Raw genomic sequence first — 18,954 nt, forward strand, 5'->3', positions numbered from 1 at the left:
TTCATTATGTTTTGGTTGAGGTTCATGAGTTTTTATTGTAAAAAACAAGAAATAAGAAACCCTAAAAGTTATAAATTATATTATAAATAAACAAATTTTGAGATAATATAATAGTTAATAGATGATAATTTTTGGATTCAATTTTGAGATAATAATTAGGAGATATTGTGATATTATTATATCATGGATTAGATATCAGGTATACATTTATTGGCCCATCGGTCCAGCTACACATTTTCACATGTTTATTAAAGGATAAAATTACATATTTTAAAAGAGGCAAAGAAGTGAAAGAATATTTTATCAAAAAAAACCCTAAAAAACAAATACTAGTAATTAAAAAATAAGAGTGGAAAAGAAATTTTTCATTTAAAATTAGGATTTCACTTACCATTAACCCAGAGCGGGTTCTAAAGTGTGAAATGGAGCACAACTTAACTCACGACGGTTAGCCCACACCTCAATAATATGTTTCATTCCGATGAAGGGTCGACAACCTCCATATTACGGAGAAGGGCGACCCAATGCACGAGACTCTCACCTAGTATATTTTGGGGAGGGTAGATGCAAATTTCGAAACTCGACTCGTTATTTAGCTCGATAAACTTGGTACATGAACCAAATGAGCCGAACTTGAGTTGGAAATTGAGCTTGTTAAATAAATGAGCTGAACTTGAGCTGGACACAGTTCGACTCGTTAGGTTCTTGAGCTGACTTGATATATATATATATATATATATATATATATATAAACTAATATTTATAATTCTTGTTATTATACCTTGATTCATGGATTGTTTTTTATGTTTATTATTATTAAAAATCACTCATGAGCTAACTCTATATATATATGAACTATTTTTTTTATGTTTATTGTTATTATACTATGACCCATGTATTATTTTTTATGTTTATTGTTATTAAAAATGAATTAATTATTTGTGTTGTCCAATTGAACCAACACTATGCCAGAGTTGCAGTTCAACAATGCATATTTTAGATGTATAACAACACTTTCGTGAGCTTTCACGAACTTCGAGCTGAACAAATCTTTATCAAGCGGAACCAACTAAGCTGTAATTCGACTCAGTTCGGCTCGTTTCAAGCCCCATCAAAAAATATATATCTCACAAGTATTTAATAATGCACACTAATAAAATCCTTGTATTGGAAGACAAATGATAAAATTGAATGGTTTGAACCATAATTATACATATACATGATAGAATACAGTGAAACATATATTTAAGTAATGAATAATATATGGAGATATTGAAATATGCAATGAAAGGTAAAACATTAAAAACATGAACCAACAACCAAGCCTTGTTCCCACTAGATGGATTGATTGGCCACATAGATAAAACAATGTCATAATATCTGAATAATAAATCATATTCTTTCATAAACCATGTATCTCTAAATCCTTTTTAATAGTTTCACCTAGCTAATGAAAATTTAGATAGTTAAAAGCAAATTTGAGAGTTAGGACCTAGTTCCCTCCCACCAAGTTCCTTCTATGCTTTCCTTACTCTATTCTCTTTTTTTCTTTTAATATTTTCTTGCCACCAATAGACACTTATACTACAAAGTGAGTAGCAACTTATCTGAATAAGAGTGGGTTGTCTCTAATCCTCTATATTTATGCATCAACCAATCAAACTTTTAATGATTTTATCCTTATATAATTACAAATTCTAGTGTTTAGGGTTTTTGTGTGGATGTCTTGGGCTGATGTTTGTAAGTTTAAGGATTTAGTTGGTTTGAGAATGTGTGATCTCTCTTTGTTTAATGAGGTGTTTTTAGGGAATTGGAGATGATGTAGATTTAATTAGTTGGATGCCTTTTGTGTGTTCGTTTAGAATATTTGGAGGGAAATTGAAGATGGTAATAATACCTTGTTTTGGTCGGACATTTGGGTGGGTTAACAAAGGTTTCTCCCATATTATTTTTCGTGACTAGGAATAGAGAGACTACAATGTTTGAGAGTGGAAGATGGATTGTTGATGTTTGGTCTTGGAAGATTCACTAGAAAAGACCTTTATTTGGTACAGAGGAGTCATTGACTAGAAATCTATAAGAGTTAATTCAAAATCACTTTTGCAATAAGGAGAAGAAGGACAGTTGGAGATGGGGTCTAGATGGATCAAGATCATACGTGGTTAAAACCACATACTTGGCTCAAGTAAATCAAAATCAATCTTTGCTTATTGGTGTTAGAAGAAGTGTTAGATTAAGTGCGTGCCTTCGAATATTTGCTATTTTGTTTGGAAACTAATTAGGTGAAGGTTACCAACTAAAGATAATTTTTTCAAGAGGAATATAATTTTGAGGGTTGATGACATGGTTTGCGTTTGCTGCAAGAACCAAGTTGAATCGATTGATCACTTATTCAACTCTTGTGAGTTTGCATCAAATGTTTGGAAGAGATTCTATTCTTGGTTACAAATTCCATTTCAGATTACTTCTTCAATCTTAAAATCCTTTAATTTGCATGAGTCCTACGATTATGCTAATCGAATAAAAATGTAGAGAATGTTGTGGTTTGTTGTGGTGTGGTCTATTTGGATTATGCAGAATGAAGCAATATATAGGGAGAAAAATGTTAGTTTTGTGCAAGTTATAGACCTGATCCAAACTAAATCTTTGGATTTGGTTTTGTTCTCATGTATCTACAACTCCCTTTCTTTTTGCTTATTGGTGCATTAATCCAAAAGCATTTATTAGTCTAGCTTGTTAAAATTCAGCTTAGTATTCTCTATCTTGTATTGGGTGGACAATCTTTATACCCAATTAATACAACTTTTCCTTATAGAAAAAATTTCATGTGCAACAGAATCTTCAAAACTATCATTTAAAAATAAAATTCCCACGATATTGAAATTTCAATTCAGATAAAAGTTAAGCAACTCCCCCATATTTCTCTTACTATCACATTTTTAAAATTAAGATTATAATATTTATGGATGGTCCATCCTATCTGTTAGAAAAACCTGTGGATAAAATAAATATTTTGGACGGATATTTTTGAGATAATAAATATATTTTTACCCATTTAGTACGTTAACCATCGTGTTAATTTGTTGGCCATCATTCACTATTGTTAAAGGAAGATAATAATGCTGAATGATGATAGCTTTATGTAGTCACATAGTAGAAGCTTTAAACTATATAGCCATGTTAAATTCTCTTACCTTAAAGTTAACATTGAGAAACATGTAGATGATAATTAATGATATAGGATTTAATAAGTATACACTGTCAATGGAAGTGATTTTTACACTCAGCAAATCTCCACCATTCATATGTTAGTTGGTATTGACTTTCAAATAAAAATATTAAAAAAAATCAATATAATGTTGGATGATGTGCTGATAGTGTAAAAAACTTTACACTGTTCTAACATAGATTTTAAACTCAATGATATAAAAATAAATGTAAACTTGTAAGTTGTTAGAGGATGAAGCTAAGTTATAATATAACATTACCAATTATTTTATGCAAATAAAACCAAAGTTGGGATCCTGATACTGAAAAAAACTGAACGGATTAAACCCGTCGACCGTCGTCTTCGCCGCCGTGGATCTCATTCTTTGCGGTGAAGTCTCAATCTCATTCTCATTCATTTCACTTTCCTCTTTCTTATTCCAAGTTTTGTATACTGTAATATCGAGATCTCGTGTTTTTAAACGACGTCGTAATGAGACATCAGAAGCAGTTATTATCATCTCTGAGCACTAACCGAAGACCTACGATTCTTTATTTGGTTTTTGCTGTTTCAATTTTCTCCCTTTTCCTTTTCGCAATCCAATCCTCTTTCTTCTCAGGTATTATATTCAAATTCAAATTCATATTCAAATCCAAATTCAATTTCACTGACTTTAGTAACTACTTTCCATTCTCTCATTTTCCATCGTAATTTTATTTTCAGGATCCATCAATTCACATCGCAATGCTGAAACAATTCGTATACTGTTTCAATTTCAGTCCACTCTTCAGCAATGTGTGGTAACCGCTTATTTCTCTCTCTCCATTATACTTTTCTGCCTTTTTTTAAATTCATTTTTCTATATATTCTCTTACGTGTTCATGTGAATTTGAATTTTAATCATATCGGATTTGGATCATATAGCTTCAAAAATTGCTGACTTTACTAACTTCAGCAAATCAGTGTACTTATATGGATCGGATTAGAATTGTGATTTGCTGAAGTTAGTGAATTTTTGAAGTTATATGATCCAAATCCGTGTGTACGCCTAGGGATATATGTTCATTTTCTTAAAATAAATTTAATTGTTCAAGTGTTTAGCTTGTTCACTATAAACAACAACCAATCCTTAATTCCACTAAATTGAGTCGACTATACAGATAGAATAATGACATAATGTTTTATCATAGAAATCATGTTCAGTGAGAAAACATTAATCTCTAAGTCTTTCTTAATCATTTCGCCGATGGTTTTTCTTATTCTACCTCTTCCTCTAGAAATTAGACTAACCTCGATTTGATATGCTCTACTTAGTGGGGCTTCTAACGGTTCCTCTACATATATATAACCTCGATTTGATATGCTCTACTTAGTGGGGCTTCTAACGGTTCCTCTACATATATATAACCTCGATTTGATATGCTCTACTTAGTGGGGCTTCTAACGGTTCCTCTACATATATATAACCTCGATTTGATATGCTCTACTTAGTGGGGCTTCTAACGGTTCCTCTACATATATATAACCTCGATTTGATATGCTCTACTTAGTGGGGCTTCTAACGGTTCCTCTACATATATATAACCTCGATTTGATATGCTCTACTTAGTGGGGCTTCTAACGTGTTCAGTCATCCAATGCAATATTTAGTCGCATATAACATTGCAGTTCTCACAGCTATGCAGTAAAACTTTCCTTAAGTTTCAGTGATATCTTTCTATTGCATTTGACACCTAAAGCACCCTACTTTCATTAGTTGTTTTGGTTTTGTTGTCCATTGGGTAATGGTTAAGGAATAAGGGAAGGTGAGTTTTATCTGGAAGTGATGTGTTCAATATATTAAACAATGTTGTATTTAGTTTTCCAATTAAATGTTTCTTCGTCAGTATTAATAGATTACTGATAGCAACACCAACACACTCTTTTCAAGACTCTATTACTGAGTGATTTTCATTTGAGACTCACTAAATCCTATGACTTCATTGTCTAATTAGTGGTTCTCACATGAAAATAATAAAAAGTGTGTTGCTGGCATTGTTCATTATAATAAAGTTGATTTTTATAATTATTACTTACTGAAAATAAGAGAACAAAACAAACCTAACATCACCTTAGTATTCTGAAAAGCTTCACTGATCTTTGCGCTGAAAACAGGCTAACAGGGGGCTTGGACTCACTGCACATATTGTTGACCACTGCAAATTGATCCTTAAATACCCTGAAGGCACCAACAGCACGTGGGTAAATATTTCTATTCCCTATCCCTTCTTCTTGGACTCAGTTTCAACTAATAGCCAAATGCTGGCTTTTCATTTGTTTGATGATTGCAGTATAATGCACAGTTTAAAAAGTTTGAGCCTTTGGAGTACAACTATAACATGTGTGAGACAATCCTATTGTGGGAACAGGTTGATCACCATTCTTTTTAGCCCGTCTTTGAGTTGTATTTTCAGGATGAATCTGTACTGAATACTGAAATGTTGGGTATGTTGCAGTACCGTAACATGACTACAGTGTTGACCCGAGAATATCTAGAGGCTCGTCCCGATGGCTGGGTACATTATGCACCCCTAAGGATAGCACAACTGTATGTATCTCAAATCCTTACTCTCATGTTTGTTACTGATATTATTGTGTTATTGTTTGACATGAGTGTCTTGTTATGAAAAATGTCTAATTACACTTTATCTTCTTGTAGGGGGACCAAAAAGTGTCATAATAGGACTCTTTGTGAAGAGCACCTCAATATATTATTACCAGCAAAACCCCCCTTTCGTCCACGGCAGTTTCGTACTTGTGCTGTTGTTGGAAATTCTGGAGATCTCCTGAAGACAGAATTTGGGAAAGAAATTGATAGTCACGATGCTGTATTTCGTGATAATGAGGCCCCGGTTAATGAGGTAATTACCTATTGATCATAAATTACAAAAACAGTTTCTCAATGATCAGCTTTACAATATTTTCGTACAAGAGCTTGTCTCTCCACTCATGATATCCAGTTAGTAACTTAAACCCAGCATAGACAAGACTGACCACTTGCTACTGTAATGGTGCAACCATTTTTATTTTTATTTATGTACAAGCCACAAAAGAGTGATTAAGGGCATAAATAAAGTTCATTAATTCTACTGCTTTTAATTGAGGAATTGATCTACTTAAAATATACTTTCAACCACTTACTTTTTTCTCTATGAATTTGTAGAAATATGCAAAGTATGTTGGTCTTAAGAGGGATTTCCGTCTAGTTGTAAGGGGTGCTGCTCGTAACATGGTCCCTATTCTAAATGGGTCTGGTAAGTTATTATTCATGAAAGCATTTCAACAAAATAGCAACCTTCTATTGAAAATTAGCACTTAAAATCTTTGGTTGACATTTGTTAAATGGAGAATCTATTCACAATCACTTACATTTACAAATAGCTAAACTATTAAACATAATTATTGTTTCTCCATGCCCTGAATTGTTTATACTCATTTTTTTTGCTGAAGCATTTAACCTTGCACAGTTTTCTTGCAATATCCTTGATTCCTTTTCATTTTTGTTGACGTTTTTAGCTGTCCTATGTGAATGAAATAAAAGAAGCACTATTACGCAATCTCCATCTATATTCTTTTAAACTGTGTACAGGGTACCAACAAGGTGTTGGTCTAGTGATATAAGGTCCCACTAGATCCCCAGGATCACCAAAATGTCAAGGGTTTCTATTCCTGGGAGCGACACTTGTTGTAAGGAGCAATCACGCACCTTGAAAGGGATTAGGTCCTTACTCAAAATGGCGAGGGGTGCCCTTGGTAGTACCAAAAAAAACTGTGTACAAGGTTGATATTATTGTATATCTTACTTGTTTCTATGAATGATGGAAAATAAAACCAAGTTCATCAAAATGTCAAAGTTGTCACTTAATATGAAAAGATTTAGAGATCAATGGTTGACCAATAGACATGATTTATGATAAGGTATTGTGACGTCATTCGATACATGTAGTTGACCCTAGTAGTGAGACTAAGGCTTGGCCGTTGTTATATGAATAAATTAAAATATTACCACAGTTGCTAGTATAACCGTCCAACTTATATTTATTCGGATTGACTTGTAGCCTGTAGTTAGTTGCTCAAGACCTAGGAATTGGAAATTTATAATTTCACTACACTGGGATTTTAATCCTAATTTCCCCCGTATGTAATTCAAGAAATGTATAAGTTGAGGATTAAAAGTGTTTGTTCTTTTGCAGATAATGAGGTACTCATAATCAAAAGTGTGACACATAGAGAAATCAATGCAGTTATAAAGGTAAAAATCTGTTCTTTGTTAGCCTACTTATTTGATGCATTTTGGAATATAAAGTATAAACTCATTATAGATGGCAGCAAATTGATACTTACTAGGAAATTTTTTTTTACACTCTTTTGAGCTACTTTTTTGCAGACTATTCCAAATCCAGTATATCTCTTCCAAGGTATTGTACTACGTCGAGGGGCCAAAGGAACTGGGATGAAATCTATCGAGTTAGCACTCTCCATGTGTGACATTGTTGATATGTATGGTTTCACAGTTGATCCAGGATACACTGAATGGTGAGTTTTTCTAATTTCTACTTTTGCTTCAAAAAGGACAAAATATAGGTAAAGTTCTTGGATTTGAATCCTCTAAAGGGTCGGGGAGAACTTTAGAGGATAAAGTAGACGTGTAACAATTATTTAAAACTTAACAGTTGAGATTATGATAATTACACGCACATGTATAATAGGTTATGGAGTTTTAAAATCTAACCATAGTTTCCAGGTACGAGGTTCATTTAGGTACGAGTTCATCACTTTTTATGTTATTATCACAAGACTTTATTTAAGAGGAACGAGAGTCCGGTAGCTATGATCTTAACCATCGATTTTTAGATCAATTGTTATAGTTTCTCACTTTATCCTGTAAAGTGCACACCTTACTTTAGAGGAGCTAATACAATGTTCTTTGGGTGCTTGTCATGTTGTTTTCTCCCAATAAAAATATAACGTGTTAGATGTTCTATTTGTGGGACCGTGACATATTGTAGAATTATATTACAGCTTGAAAGTGTCTTACCCTTGGATTATGTATGAATTGCCTAACAATACTAACAACATAGTCTAAATCAGATTTTTGTCTTCCTTTTCATCAGAGTTTTTTTCCTTGTAGGACAAGGTACTTCTCTGATCCTAGGAAGGGACACAACCCACTTCAAGGAAGAGCATACTATCAACTTCTTGAATGCCTTGGGGTATTTACATTGATTTTAAATTTCTACATAAAACGTACTTTGTGTCTCTTAAATGTTTCTGACATTAGGTTTTATTATCAGGTAATCAGGATTCACTCTCCCATGAGATCTGCGAGGAGGCAAGACTGGTCAGATGTGCCAAGTAGAGAAATGATAAGCGAAGCAAATGCAGCCGCTTTGCGCTTGAAGAAGAGTCAGGCTAGTGATATAGGGCAGTTTGGCAATTGTAAGGTGTGGGGCAATGTGAACCCAGAAAAAAGCGGACCTATCTCGGGAACGTCGGACATGAGTGATGTGAGGAAGTTTTCAAATTATAGTAAATGGGAAGTTATGCCTTTTAAGAGTTTGAGGAAAGAAGCACAAGATCACTATATGCAGATGCAAGAGGTCAGTTTATATAAAATGGATGGGAATAAGTTGGATGATCTAGTGTGTGTAAGGCATTCCTTAAAATCTGAGGTGTAAAGGTGTCTTTCTTGTCCTATTGTCACTCTTTCTGAATGGTATCTGTGATGAAGTTTGCTTCTAAGGGTTCCTTTGCTTCAACAAATATTGCAAGCTACCAGAGCATAGCAAAGAATCTCAACTTCATCAAAGGAAAATGAGTCTATGCACAATTTCATTGATCAAAATGATTTATACTTGAAGGTGATTCTTGGTATGGATCAAGAAATCACAAGATTAGGAATTCAGACTACAGAAATTTGCTGTGCCTCATTTGATACCAACCGTGCTTAGTCAATAATATGAAATTGCTCATTTTTGCACATTTGATACCAACCATGCTTAACCAATACCTGGGTTATTTGTTAAATATTCATCAGAGGGAAAGTCCATTTGAAGTGTTGTATTCAAGATTTTAGCAAAGCCGAATGTTATAGTTTTGAAGATATATTTTACATGTTTCGTTTCCTTAATGAGTGCCATAAGCGGTGGCAGATCATTGGGGAGCAGGTGAGTGTATATATATACACATTATTATGCTAGTATTATTCAATATGGTGAAACTAGATGTTCAAGAAGTCTCATATTAGATTTAACCAGTTTAAACATTTAAAATGTTCGATCAACTCGAACGATTTTATATATAATTAACAATTATGTTGAAGAGTTGAAGTAACATTTTTTCATCTTTTTTTAGACCAAATTAAAATAAAATATTAGAGTAGTATTGAACCATTCAATTTACTTTTTGAGTTATTGCGGTTTAACTGAGTTTAACATGCTTGTATCAAAATTTCTCTAGTTCAAAGTGGTTTAACTCCTCATTCGGTTAAGGTCGTAAACTAAAGTCGTTTTCAAGTTCAGACAACAATTAGAGATGTACTAGTACCAATGTTAATAATAACAATCAGACAATTCAGCCTAGATAAATTTGTTATCATAGTCAAATAAATGTAATTTATTATGAAATAATAATAAAGTATATAATATATAATCTTAAAATAATTTAAAAAACTAGAATATATATAAAAATTTAATTAAATTTTTTAGGTCCTATAAGATGCTTTGAATGAGTAAGATCTGGGTTGAGTAAATCCTTGATATATCTCACATATCATGAACATATTCCATAAAAGAGATTTTTCATACATAACATGATTAAAACTTATTTTAGCATGCATAATAAGCAAAGTCTTTTCGAAAACCATTAATTGATTAAGACTTTATCTAATTGATTAAGTCTTTGTAAATGAGAAACACATTTATCGATTAAGGACATGGTTAATCGATTAAGTTAGTTTTTGTTTTGGAATTTTGGACGTTTTAAAGAAATGTTAATCGATTAAGTACCTGATATAATTGATTATTGCCAACATAACAATTTCAAAATAGAATGACATTTGACCATCTTTCCTATATGCAAAGGTATCAAATTTTTAGACCACTTATTCAGATCAATTTTTTACGAAATACTTTCATTGTTTTAAAACTCAGATAAGCAAGAATTTCCAAGAGCGATAGGTTGAGAAAAAAAGAAGAGTTCTTACAATCTTTGAAGATAGCATTTTCATATCTTGAGAAGTTTTTCAAAGATTTCCTTTAATGAGTCTCATACATTCATTTTTATCTATGTATGTGAAAATTATCAAAGGGTGTGTGTAAAATTGTTATTGTATTGTTTAACACATTCAAGGTGCATTGGAAAGTTGTACACAAAAACATTACCGTCGTTATTTGTGGATTTGTCTCTTTGTGGATGTGGGTTATGATCTAGGAGAAAAGATAGAAATAAGGAGAAATCCTTGGCTATGGTCTAGGTGAAAGAGGAGTCTTGTTGGATTACTTTATTAGAAACGATGAGGTGTCATTAGAAGATAGTGTCAATGGAAATCTTGGTGAAGAAGGGCTTGTATCAAACATTCGATTTCTTCTAGTGAAGCAAATATCTCGAGATCAGAAGTGGAGATTTGAGTGTAGTTTTCACATAGACAAGCAAACAAACCTATATAAAATTCGTCTATGTTTTCTTCTCTTTACCCTACTCTTTACTTACTTGTAATTATCACTTTCTTGTATTAGTTTAGATCTTTCTTTAAGTGATCATTGCTTAAGTATGTCAAATTTGGGTTCTCCGATATCTTGTGTATTGAAAGAATCAAGAACCAAAAGATTTTTGAGAAAAATAACTTGATTAATCGATTAAATCTGCTTTGTGTTAATTGATTAACTTTCACTTTAATCGATTAAAATCAGTTCTGTTTTAAAATATCTTCTGCGTTTCGACTCAAGTTCGTTTATAATCTGTACTACCTATTCACCCCCTCTAGATGAAGATAGTGCCCTTGTTAACCAACAAGTGTATCATCTACAATTCATATTTAATTATCATTCTCTTAAATAAATGTAATGTAAATGAATGATGAACAATGTATTAACTATATATCAATTTTTACACTGACAATATATAAATGTTACACTCGTAATTAAATTATTTTTATCTATCACTTACTAAGAATTTTTATCCTATGCACTTATAAAAACATTCATTATAAATCAAAGAATTAAGAGATGTCATATACCAATATAAAAAACTTCATTACAAATTAAGTTAATAGTTTTTTGCAATGTGGTTAATACCGTACCGGTCATCAAACCGGTTATGGTACTGGTATAGTGGTATAGCGGTTCAACCGGTACTAATTAAACCGCATACCGACGAAATTAGATATAAAAAAATAATATATTGTTATTAATGTTGAAAAACCAATAAAAAATCAATATTTTTTCAATTTCATTAAAAAAAATAAAAAATGACTGGTATGACCGGTACGGTTCAATTAAAAACCGGCTAATATGACCGGTTTTGGTCGGTTTTAACCGGTATGATTACATGACCGGTATAATTACTGTACCGTACTGGTATTGAGACCGGTTCACCGGTTTATCGGTTGGACCGGCCGGCATGAACCGGTTTTTATAACACTAGTTTTTTGTGAGTGAATACTCAATTTAGTTCTTAAAAGTTTTGGCATATATCAATTTGATCTTGAAAAAATAAAAATCTAAACTATATAATAAGGTTGCCTACCACTATAAGATGGTTGTTTATACTATCTACCTTTCTTATATAGATTTTTATCTCCATTTAACTTTCATTTTGACTCCATTGTTTATATTTGGTTGGATGCATAGTTTTCAGTTCGAACTTAAACTTCATTTTAGTATAGTTTGCTGAACTCAATTCCGATTTTTGGAATGCTAAACACCTTATGGTATTACTTCACGTTCTATAACAATTCTCCATGGTTTTAATTAAAATGATGTTATGTACTTTTGCTACAATGGAAATAAAAAACAATATCAATTTCGACAATGTGTTCGAAAACAAGATTTTATGTAGTTTTTTGTACAAATACTGCTATATAGCAAATCGTACAAGTGAAACAAACATTTTCATAACAATATTTGGAACTAAAATGTGAAAATCACATCATGATATGATGAATGTTCTATGTATAATGCACCCAACTAAGGCTACAAAGCACATCACTCTTCTTTATATCTTTACTTGCTTGACTATTATATTAGCTTTTTAATAAATAAGAAATATCTTTTCTACACAAGTATAATGCACCCAACTAAGGCCATAAAATTTGGTACAACAAAAAATAGGTTGTTTAACACATTTTGATTAGTAAATGAAATTTGAAGTCTACAATCTTTATATGAATTGAAGGGATGTGATTATTACCAAAATAAGTATTCCCTTTTATTGAAACTTAGATTTAATATGGGCAAATTTGTCATTATATTTTTTTTGTTAAAAAATAAATCAACCAAAAATTGTGTCATATTATTGAAAAGGATACAACACTTTACTTATGTCTTTAGTTATATTACGTATAATTTAGTCATTACATACAAATTGGATAAAATAAAATAATTTCACTCAGAATGTAGATGATACAAATTTTTAAACCAAGTTCTCTACTGTTTCTTTTCTCCATTTGGATACAGTTTTTTGAAAAACTCTCACCCCATCTCTCTCCTAAAACTCTTCTTTCTCAATCTAAGTGATCATTCACAACCTCATCCCAAATTCACTCTTAAAACTAGAAAAAAATGGTAAGAACCAAGAAATAATAACCTTTTCCAATTTTTGGTGTCTAATTTTTAATAGAATTTCAAAATGTTTCGATTTTTATCTTTGGTTTCTTATATTTCAATTTTGTAAAATCTACTATTTTCTATAATTACATGCCATTTTATTTATTTAGTATCATTTCTCACAAAGTCGCCTATGATATTGTAAACTCTATCTGCAACGGAAGAAATGGTAAGCACTAAGCAAATAATCACTTTTGTTTTTGGTGTCCAATATTTAATAGGGATTTCAATAAGTTTCGATTTTATCTATGGTTTCTAATATTACAATTTTTAAGTACTATTATTTTCACTAATTCTATTTCATTTTATTTCTTCAGTGTTCTTCCTTAGAAAGTCTGTTATAGTATTGTAAAATCTTGTTGAAACGGGAAAATGGTAAGCATTGAGCAAATAATAACATGTTATGCTTTTTGGTGTTTAATTTTTAATAGGATTTTAAAAAGTTCTGTTTTTAAGCTATATTATTTCCTCTAGGTCTATTTCATTTTGTTTCTTCAATATCCTTCCTCACAAATCAACCTATGGTATTGTAAACTCTCGGTAACATAAAAAATGATAAGCACTAAGCAAATAATCACATTTTCTAATTTTTTGTGTCTAATTTTTAATAGGATTCCAATTTTTTATTTATTTTTTATCTTTGTTTTCTTATTTTGCAATTTTCTAAGCTCTACTAATTCCAAAAAAATTATTCCCTTTTATTTCTTCAGTGTCCTTCCTCACAAAGCCGCTCATGGTATTATAAACTCCTGAAATGGAATAAAATGGTAAAATACTTAGCAAATAATCACTTTTTCTGATTTTTTGTGTATAATTTTTAATAGGATTTCAAAAAGATTCTTTTCTTATTTTTGGTTTCATATATTGCAACTTTTATCTTTCAATTTTTATTTTTGATGAGGAAAGCCTAACATTTTGAATGGTGATTATTTATGTGTATTTTATTTTGTTAAGGTTCTTGAATCATTTACCAAAGGATAGTGATAGAGATTAGATTCGGGCTCTTACGATCAATAATTTTAGATCCCTTTTTATTTTTGTCATTTCATAAAGAGAAAAAACATGTGACGAATTTATGGGAAGCAATTACATATTATCATTAATAAAATTTTATTATTTTGATACAGTTAAATTTTTTATATCCTCACTTTTATTGTTTGTAAACATTAGTTTAATGACAAAATGTCAAATTCTGAATAACTTTTCTACCTCAGTATATGAATATTAACATTCAATTTGATTATGAATTTAAATGCTATGATTATGTTTCATTTAAACTTTGAAATAATTTTGATTATTTAAGGAGCAACAAATATATTGATTATGAACTTAAATACTATAATTATATTTCAATTAAATTTTGAAATAATTTTGATTTTTTAAGGAGCAACATGTTCTTTAGTTTTTCTGTTTCTTCAATTATTTAGCTTTTCATATCTATGATAATCATTTATACTATATTTTTATATAATAAAATATCAGCTTTGGTAATAGCACAATGTACTTCCATATAGAACCTTGAAAAATACTTACATCCATAATTTGTAGACTTATCCAACACAATTAAAATGAAATTACAAAAGTACCCACATAGCATTTTGTTCTAAACTTCACAAGCTCCCATTCACTCCTATATCTACATTGTAAGCATTTGAAGAAGCTTTACCAAATTCACCTTTATCACCATCTTCTCCATCAAAGAAATCCTCACGAACATTATCAACTAACATAAGTGTTATCAACCAAAATAGAGATGAATCAAGTGATAAAAATGCACCACCTCCAAGAAGACCAGTTTTAGCTGTAGGACATTCATAGTTGATATCACTATGCACATTATGAGACAAGTGAATTTGCTCAGTGATTGTTGGCCACAAAAGCATAGTTGTAGCTAATCCGGTAGTAAACCTAAGAAAATACATTTCAAAGAAGAACAATTCATTCATATTTTTTTTAAAGCAAGGGTGAAACTACAGCCACAGATATATTAACGATGTCGAAGTAAAGAACTATTACAAGCCCCTAAACCTATAGTTCGGGAGAAGCAACATATTTCTATGAAAATCATGCAACAAGAAGGAAGGAGGATAATTCCACCAATAATCCATTCTAGAATTCACACCAAAGTTTGCCAACTTGTCTATACAAGCATTCCCTTCCCTAAATATGTGAGACACTTGAACGAACTTGCATACCAACATAGTGTTCCGGCATTTGTTCATAGTGTTCCGGCATTTGTCGATATGAAAACTAGAACAATGTATATATTTATATATATAAGAAAATAACACCGACAATGCCATTAACTGAAAGTAGCCTTTCATATGCAGACTAATGCATTATAAGTTAGTAACAAGCGTCAACTCTGTCTAATTATGAGACATGGATGAATCATAGATGTGAAAGCAATATAAAAACTAGAAATTTTGATCTAAAACAATTCAACAAGAATCAACTCTAAGATAATCATGACAAATATTACATTTCTATGAACAATAAAAAATGGAAAAATATATTGTACAATAGCTAGAATGGTAATCATATAAGGATAAGGAAAAATGTGAGCACTTACAATGCAACATTAAAGAACACCACAAAAGTAGTGTGTTTAAAGAGAACCCCTTGTGATATTGATTTTCCTTTGTAAGGGTAGAATAGAGAGAGATAACCAACCACAGTGGATCCAATAAGAAACATTGTAGAAAGATATCCTAATGTCACACTTGGATCAGTTGGGTACTTGCATGTTACACCATTCCCATTAGGTATTGGGGTTCCAGCTACAGGCTATAACAACAATAACAACAAATATTTCATGTGTATGAGGAAAATATATATTAGCAATAAAACACGAATATAAGTAATAGAATGAACAAGCCTAAAAAATAAAACATATTAAAACTATTACACAACAATCACCAATTTATATTATGGATACAATAAAATAAATTTGTACTTGTTATGAATTCATTAGCTCATCTCATATACTATATGCACTATTGCCATCAACCGTTGAACCATAGTTTCAGCTATGATATCTATAGTCTCCATAACGATATAGACTAGATTAATTAGGTATGACAATTTTCAAATACATTGAAATTTGACCCTGGGCATAATGATTACATTGGTGTCTTGTCACACAATAATTTATAGATTTAATCTTGAAAACAAATTCTTAGTTGTTGCTTTTGGGATACGATTGTGTGTCAGTCTATACTCCCAAACCTAGAAGTCTCGTGCAATAGTCGAGGATGGGATAAATTGTAATGAATTGATAAAAATAACGATTATAAATTAAAAATAAAGTAAGAGTTGAAATCCAATATGATAGAGGATAAGTAATTAATGACCTTTTTGTTTTCAGCAAGAATACCAAGTATAAAAGAGACAAAACCAAAGAAGGAGATAATGAGAGCCATTTGTTTAATCGTAGGAGCCATAGTGAGTTAAATGATTGAAAAAGATGATAAAGAGAAAGAAGGAATGAATTGAAATGAAGATAGTTCTGAGTATTGATTGTGCTTTATATATATAGTGATATATGTGAAGAATGATTGGTTGGCTTAAGATGTTACATGATTCTAATTTAGAAAAGATACTATAAAACTCAACTACCCTTTGTTATTATGTGATTCATCGAAAAAACTGAATCTCTGTTTGGATCTTATTTTGGTTTGAGTTTCTATCTTTCTATATATCATTATTATTCATTTCTTGTCACTTTTAAAGTTGTTTACAACTGTCATAACGACTTATTTTTTATTATACAAATGTGAGAATTATTAGTTTTTATTACTAACAGAAATTTATCTTAGAAGCTTGTTAATAATATAAATTAAAAAACTACTTAAAGATTCATTACTGATTCATTAGGGTATTTGAAGTTTATGTGTTTCTTGAAGTATAAACCAAATATTGAATAACCTGATTGAAAATTACCCAAAGAGTGTAATATCTATATATTGTTAGTATAAAGATTTATACACAGTCACTATATTATTCAACATTCATTTGAATTATTTTTTTTGAAGAGTCAATGATTATTAAATACGAATGGTGTATGATGCAGTGACAATGTATAAAATCCATACATTGTCAGTACATACATTTTTTCTCATATCCAATTCCTTTATTAGTAGCCTAATTTTAATGACCATGGGTTTAGTTAAGTAGGTTCAATATAGGACATACCATAGAAAATTGCAGAAACCTCAAATATAGGATACAAGAATTGATAGATTCCAAGTGGCTAGACTTCGAACATGCAACAGAGAATGCTAAGAGAAACATTCTACCCAACCGAGAAAGATAACAAAATTGATGGTGTATTTTATTTGCAACCCCTATTGCTTTCCCCAAGGCTTTAGGTTCATAAAATAGTGGGGCACCCATGTTTATCATAAATAAAAGTTTATTTTCTCATGCACATCTTGTTAACAATTACATACTATTGCATTGATCATGCAAATTATCTACTCATACCTCATTCCACAAATCTCATTCCAACAAAAAAAAATCAAATTAATTCATGCATTAATATGAGATATTTGATTAAATAATTTTGAAATGGAGGATGATGCAAATGTAAGACTCAAAATGGTGCGAATCCTAAGGCAAATCTTTCTGATAACACAATGCATCTTTAAAAATCTCAAACACTATGAAGATATTCCTAGTCACCCCATTTGAGCCATAGGCTTTATGAAAGAAGATTTTTTTTCTAAAAACCCACAAAATATCAATAACCTTTGGCAATGTAGTTTTTCAATTGTTTTCCTTAACATTCAACTACTAAATAAACACACTCTTCCTACACCACTTTCCATATCTAACCCGAAGATTGAAGACAAAAAATAAGTCAAATAAAAATGTTCATCGGTCAAAGTGCGAAATAACATAAAAACAAAAAAAAAAATATATACAAAAGGCCCGCTGAGAATCCTCAATAAAAATCTCACACAAAAGTTAGGGCAAATAAAGTGCACTATCAATAATCGCAAAAATGAACAATTCAAATATCTCCTGGGAAGGTTATCGCCTAAATATTAGGCCTTCACCTACTATATCACAAAAATCCAGCAAAATCTTAGTACTTGAATGGCATGTCAAGAAAACTGTTGAAATAGAACAATGGAGAAAGGAGAACGTAGAAAGGGGTTTGGAAACACATTTTTGAGCCTTATCCTTTTTATTGAAAACCCTTAGCCTTTTTCTTGAAAACCCTTAGCCAGGCCACGATACAAGCTCAAAAGACCTTGTCGGAGATATGATTTGCCTAAGAAATGTACTAGGGCAAAGAAATGCTAACTCCAATAAACATCATTAAGTTTTGATAAAAATATGTCATTTTTAATGTATCAGATTAAATTCCAATCTCTCATCATCATCGTCACCACATCAACACTCAAAATAAAAAATCCAAATTTGCATGATCATTGTTTTTAGTATTTCTTTTTTAAGAGTTGTGCACGGAGAATGCACAAGACAATTGAAAATAAAAAAAAGGGTATGAATCCAAACTAGAGCATTTTATGGGGGTTGATCTCATTTCTCGAATGAAAGTACCAAGAAACCTAGACTTGGGGCAAGACTGAAGTTGCTTATCATGGATCAGCCCAAAATCTCTCAACCAAGCAGAGGCAAGATCTTGTATCCTCACCTTCAAACATCAAGGATGACTCATGTTTTCATACACTTATGACTGTCACTTGAGGGTGTTTAAAAATAGCCAAAATAAAAAAACAAGCAAAAAAAACCAAGCTAGAAAAGCAGCAAGAAATTAAACAAAAAATAGAATAAAAAGAGTGCTAGGTTGAAAACTCGCAAGAGCGACCTAAAAAGGAGAGCAATGATAAGTCGAAAACCTTCAACGACAACTTA

The 18,954-nt window shown here is 31.2% G+C and overlaps 1 protein-coding gene across 1 annotated transcript; it reads left to right on the forward strand.

Annotated features, from left to right (window-relative positions):
- On the forward strand, window positions 3,508-9,377 carry LOC109357689 (sialyltransferase-like protein 1). The gene is made up of 11 exons (XM_019601697.1): window positions 3,508-3,827; window positions 3,932-4,008; window positions 5,363-5,449; window positions 5,539-5,616; window positions 5,704-5,795; window positions 5,907-6,108; window positions 6,411-6,501; window positions 7,441-7,499; window positions 7,635-7,783; window positions 8,379-8,460; window positions 8,542-9,377. The coding sequence occupies exons 1-11, from the start codon at window positions 3,701-3,703 to the stop codon at window positions 8,923-8,925; spliced, it is 1,428 nt and encodes a 475-aa protein (XP_019457242.1). The 5' UTR covers window positions 3,508-3,700; the 3' UTR covers window positions 8,926-9,377.

The sequence above is a fragment of the Lupinus angustifolius genome, chromosome LG10, assembly GCF_001865875.1.
Source record: "Lupinus angustifolius cultivar Tanjil chromosome LG10, LupAngTanjil_v1.0, whole genome shotgun sequence".
Classification (NCBI taxonomy): domain Eukaryota; kingdom Viridiplantae; phylum Streptophyta; class Magnoliopsida; order Fabales; family Fabaceae; genus Lupinus; species Lupinus angustifolius.

Bases quoted from the DNA above. Each gene is read 5' to 3' on its own strand.
- LOC109357689 (XM_019601697.1), top strand. From the start codon at position 3,701: ATGAGACATCAGAAGCAGTTATTATCATCTCTGAGCACTAACCGAAGA. The intron at 6,502-7,440 runs GTAAGTTATTAT...GTTCTTTTGCAG, and splicing joins CCCTATTCTAAATGGGTCTG to ATAATGAGGTACTCATAATC. The intron at 7,784-8,378 runs GTGAGTTTTTCT...TTTTCCTTGTAG, and splicing joins GATCCAGGATACACTGAATG to GACAAGGTACTTCTCTGATC.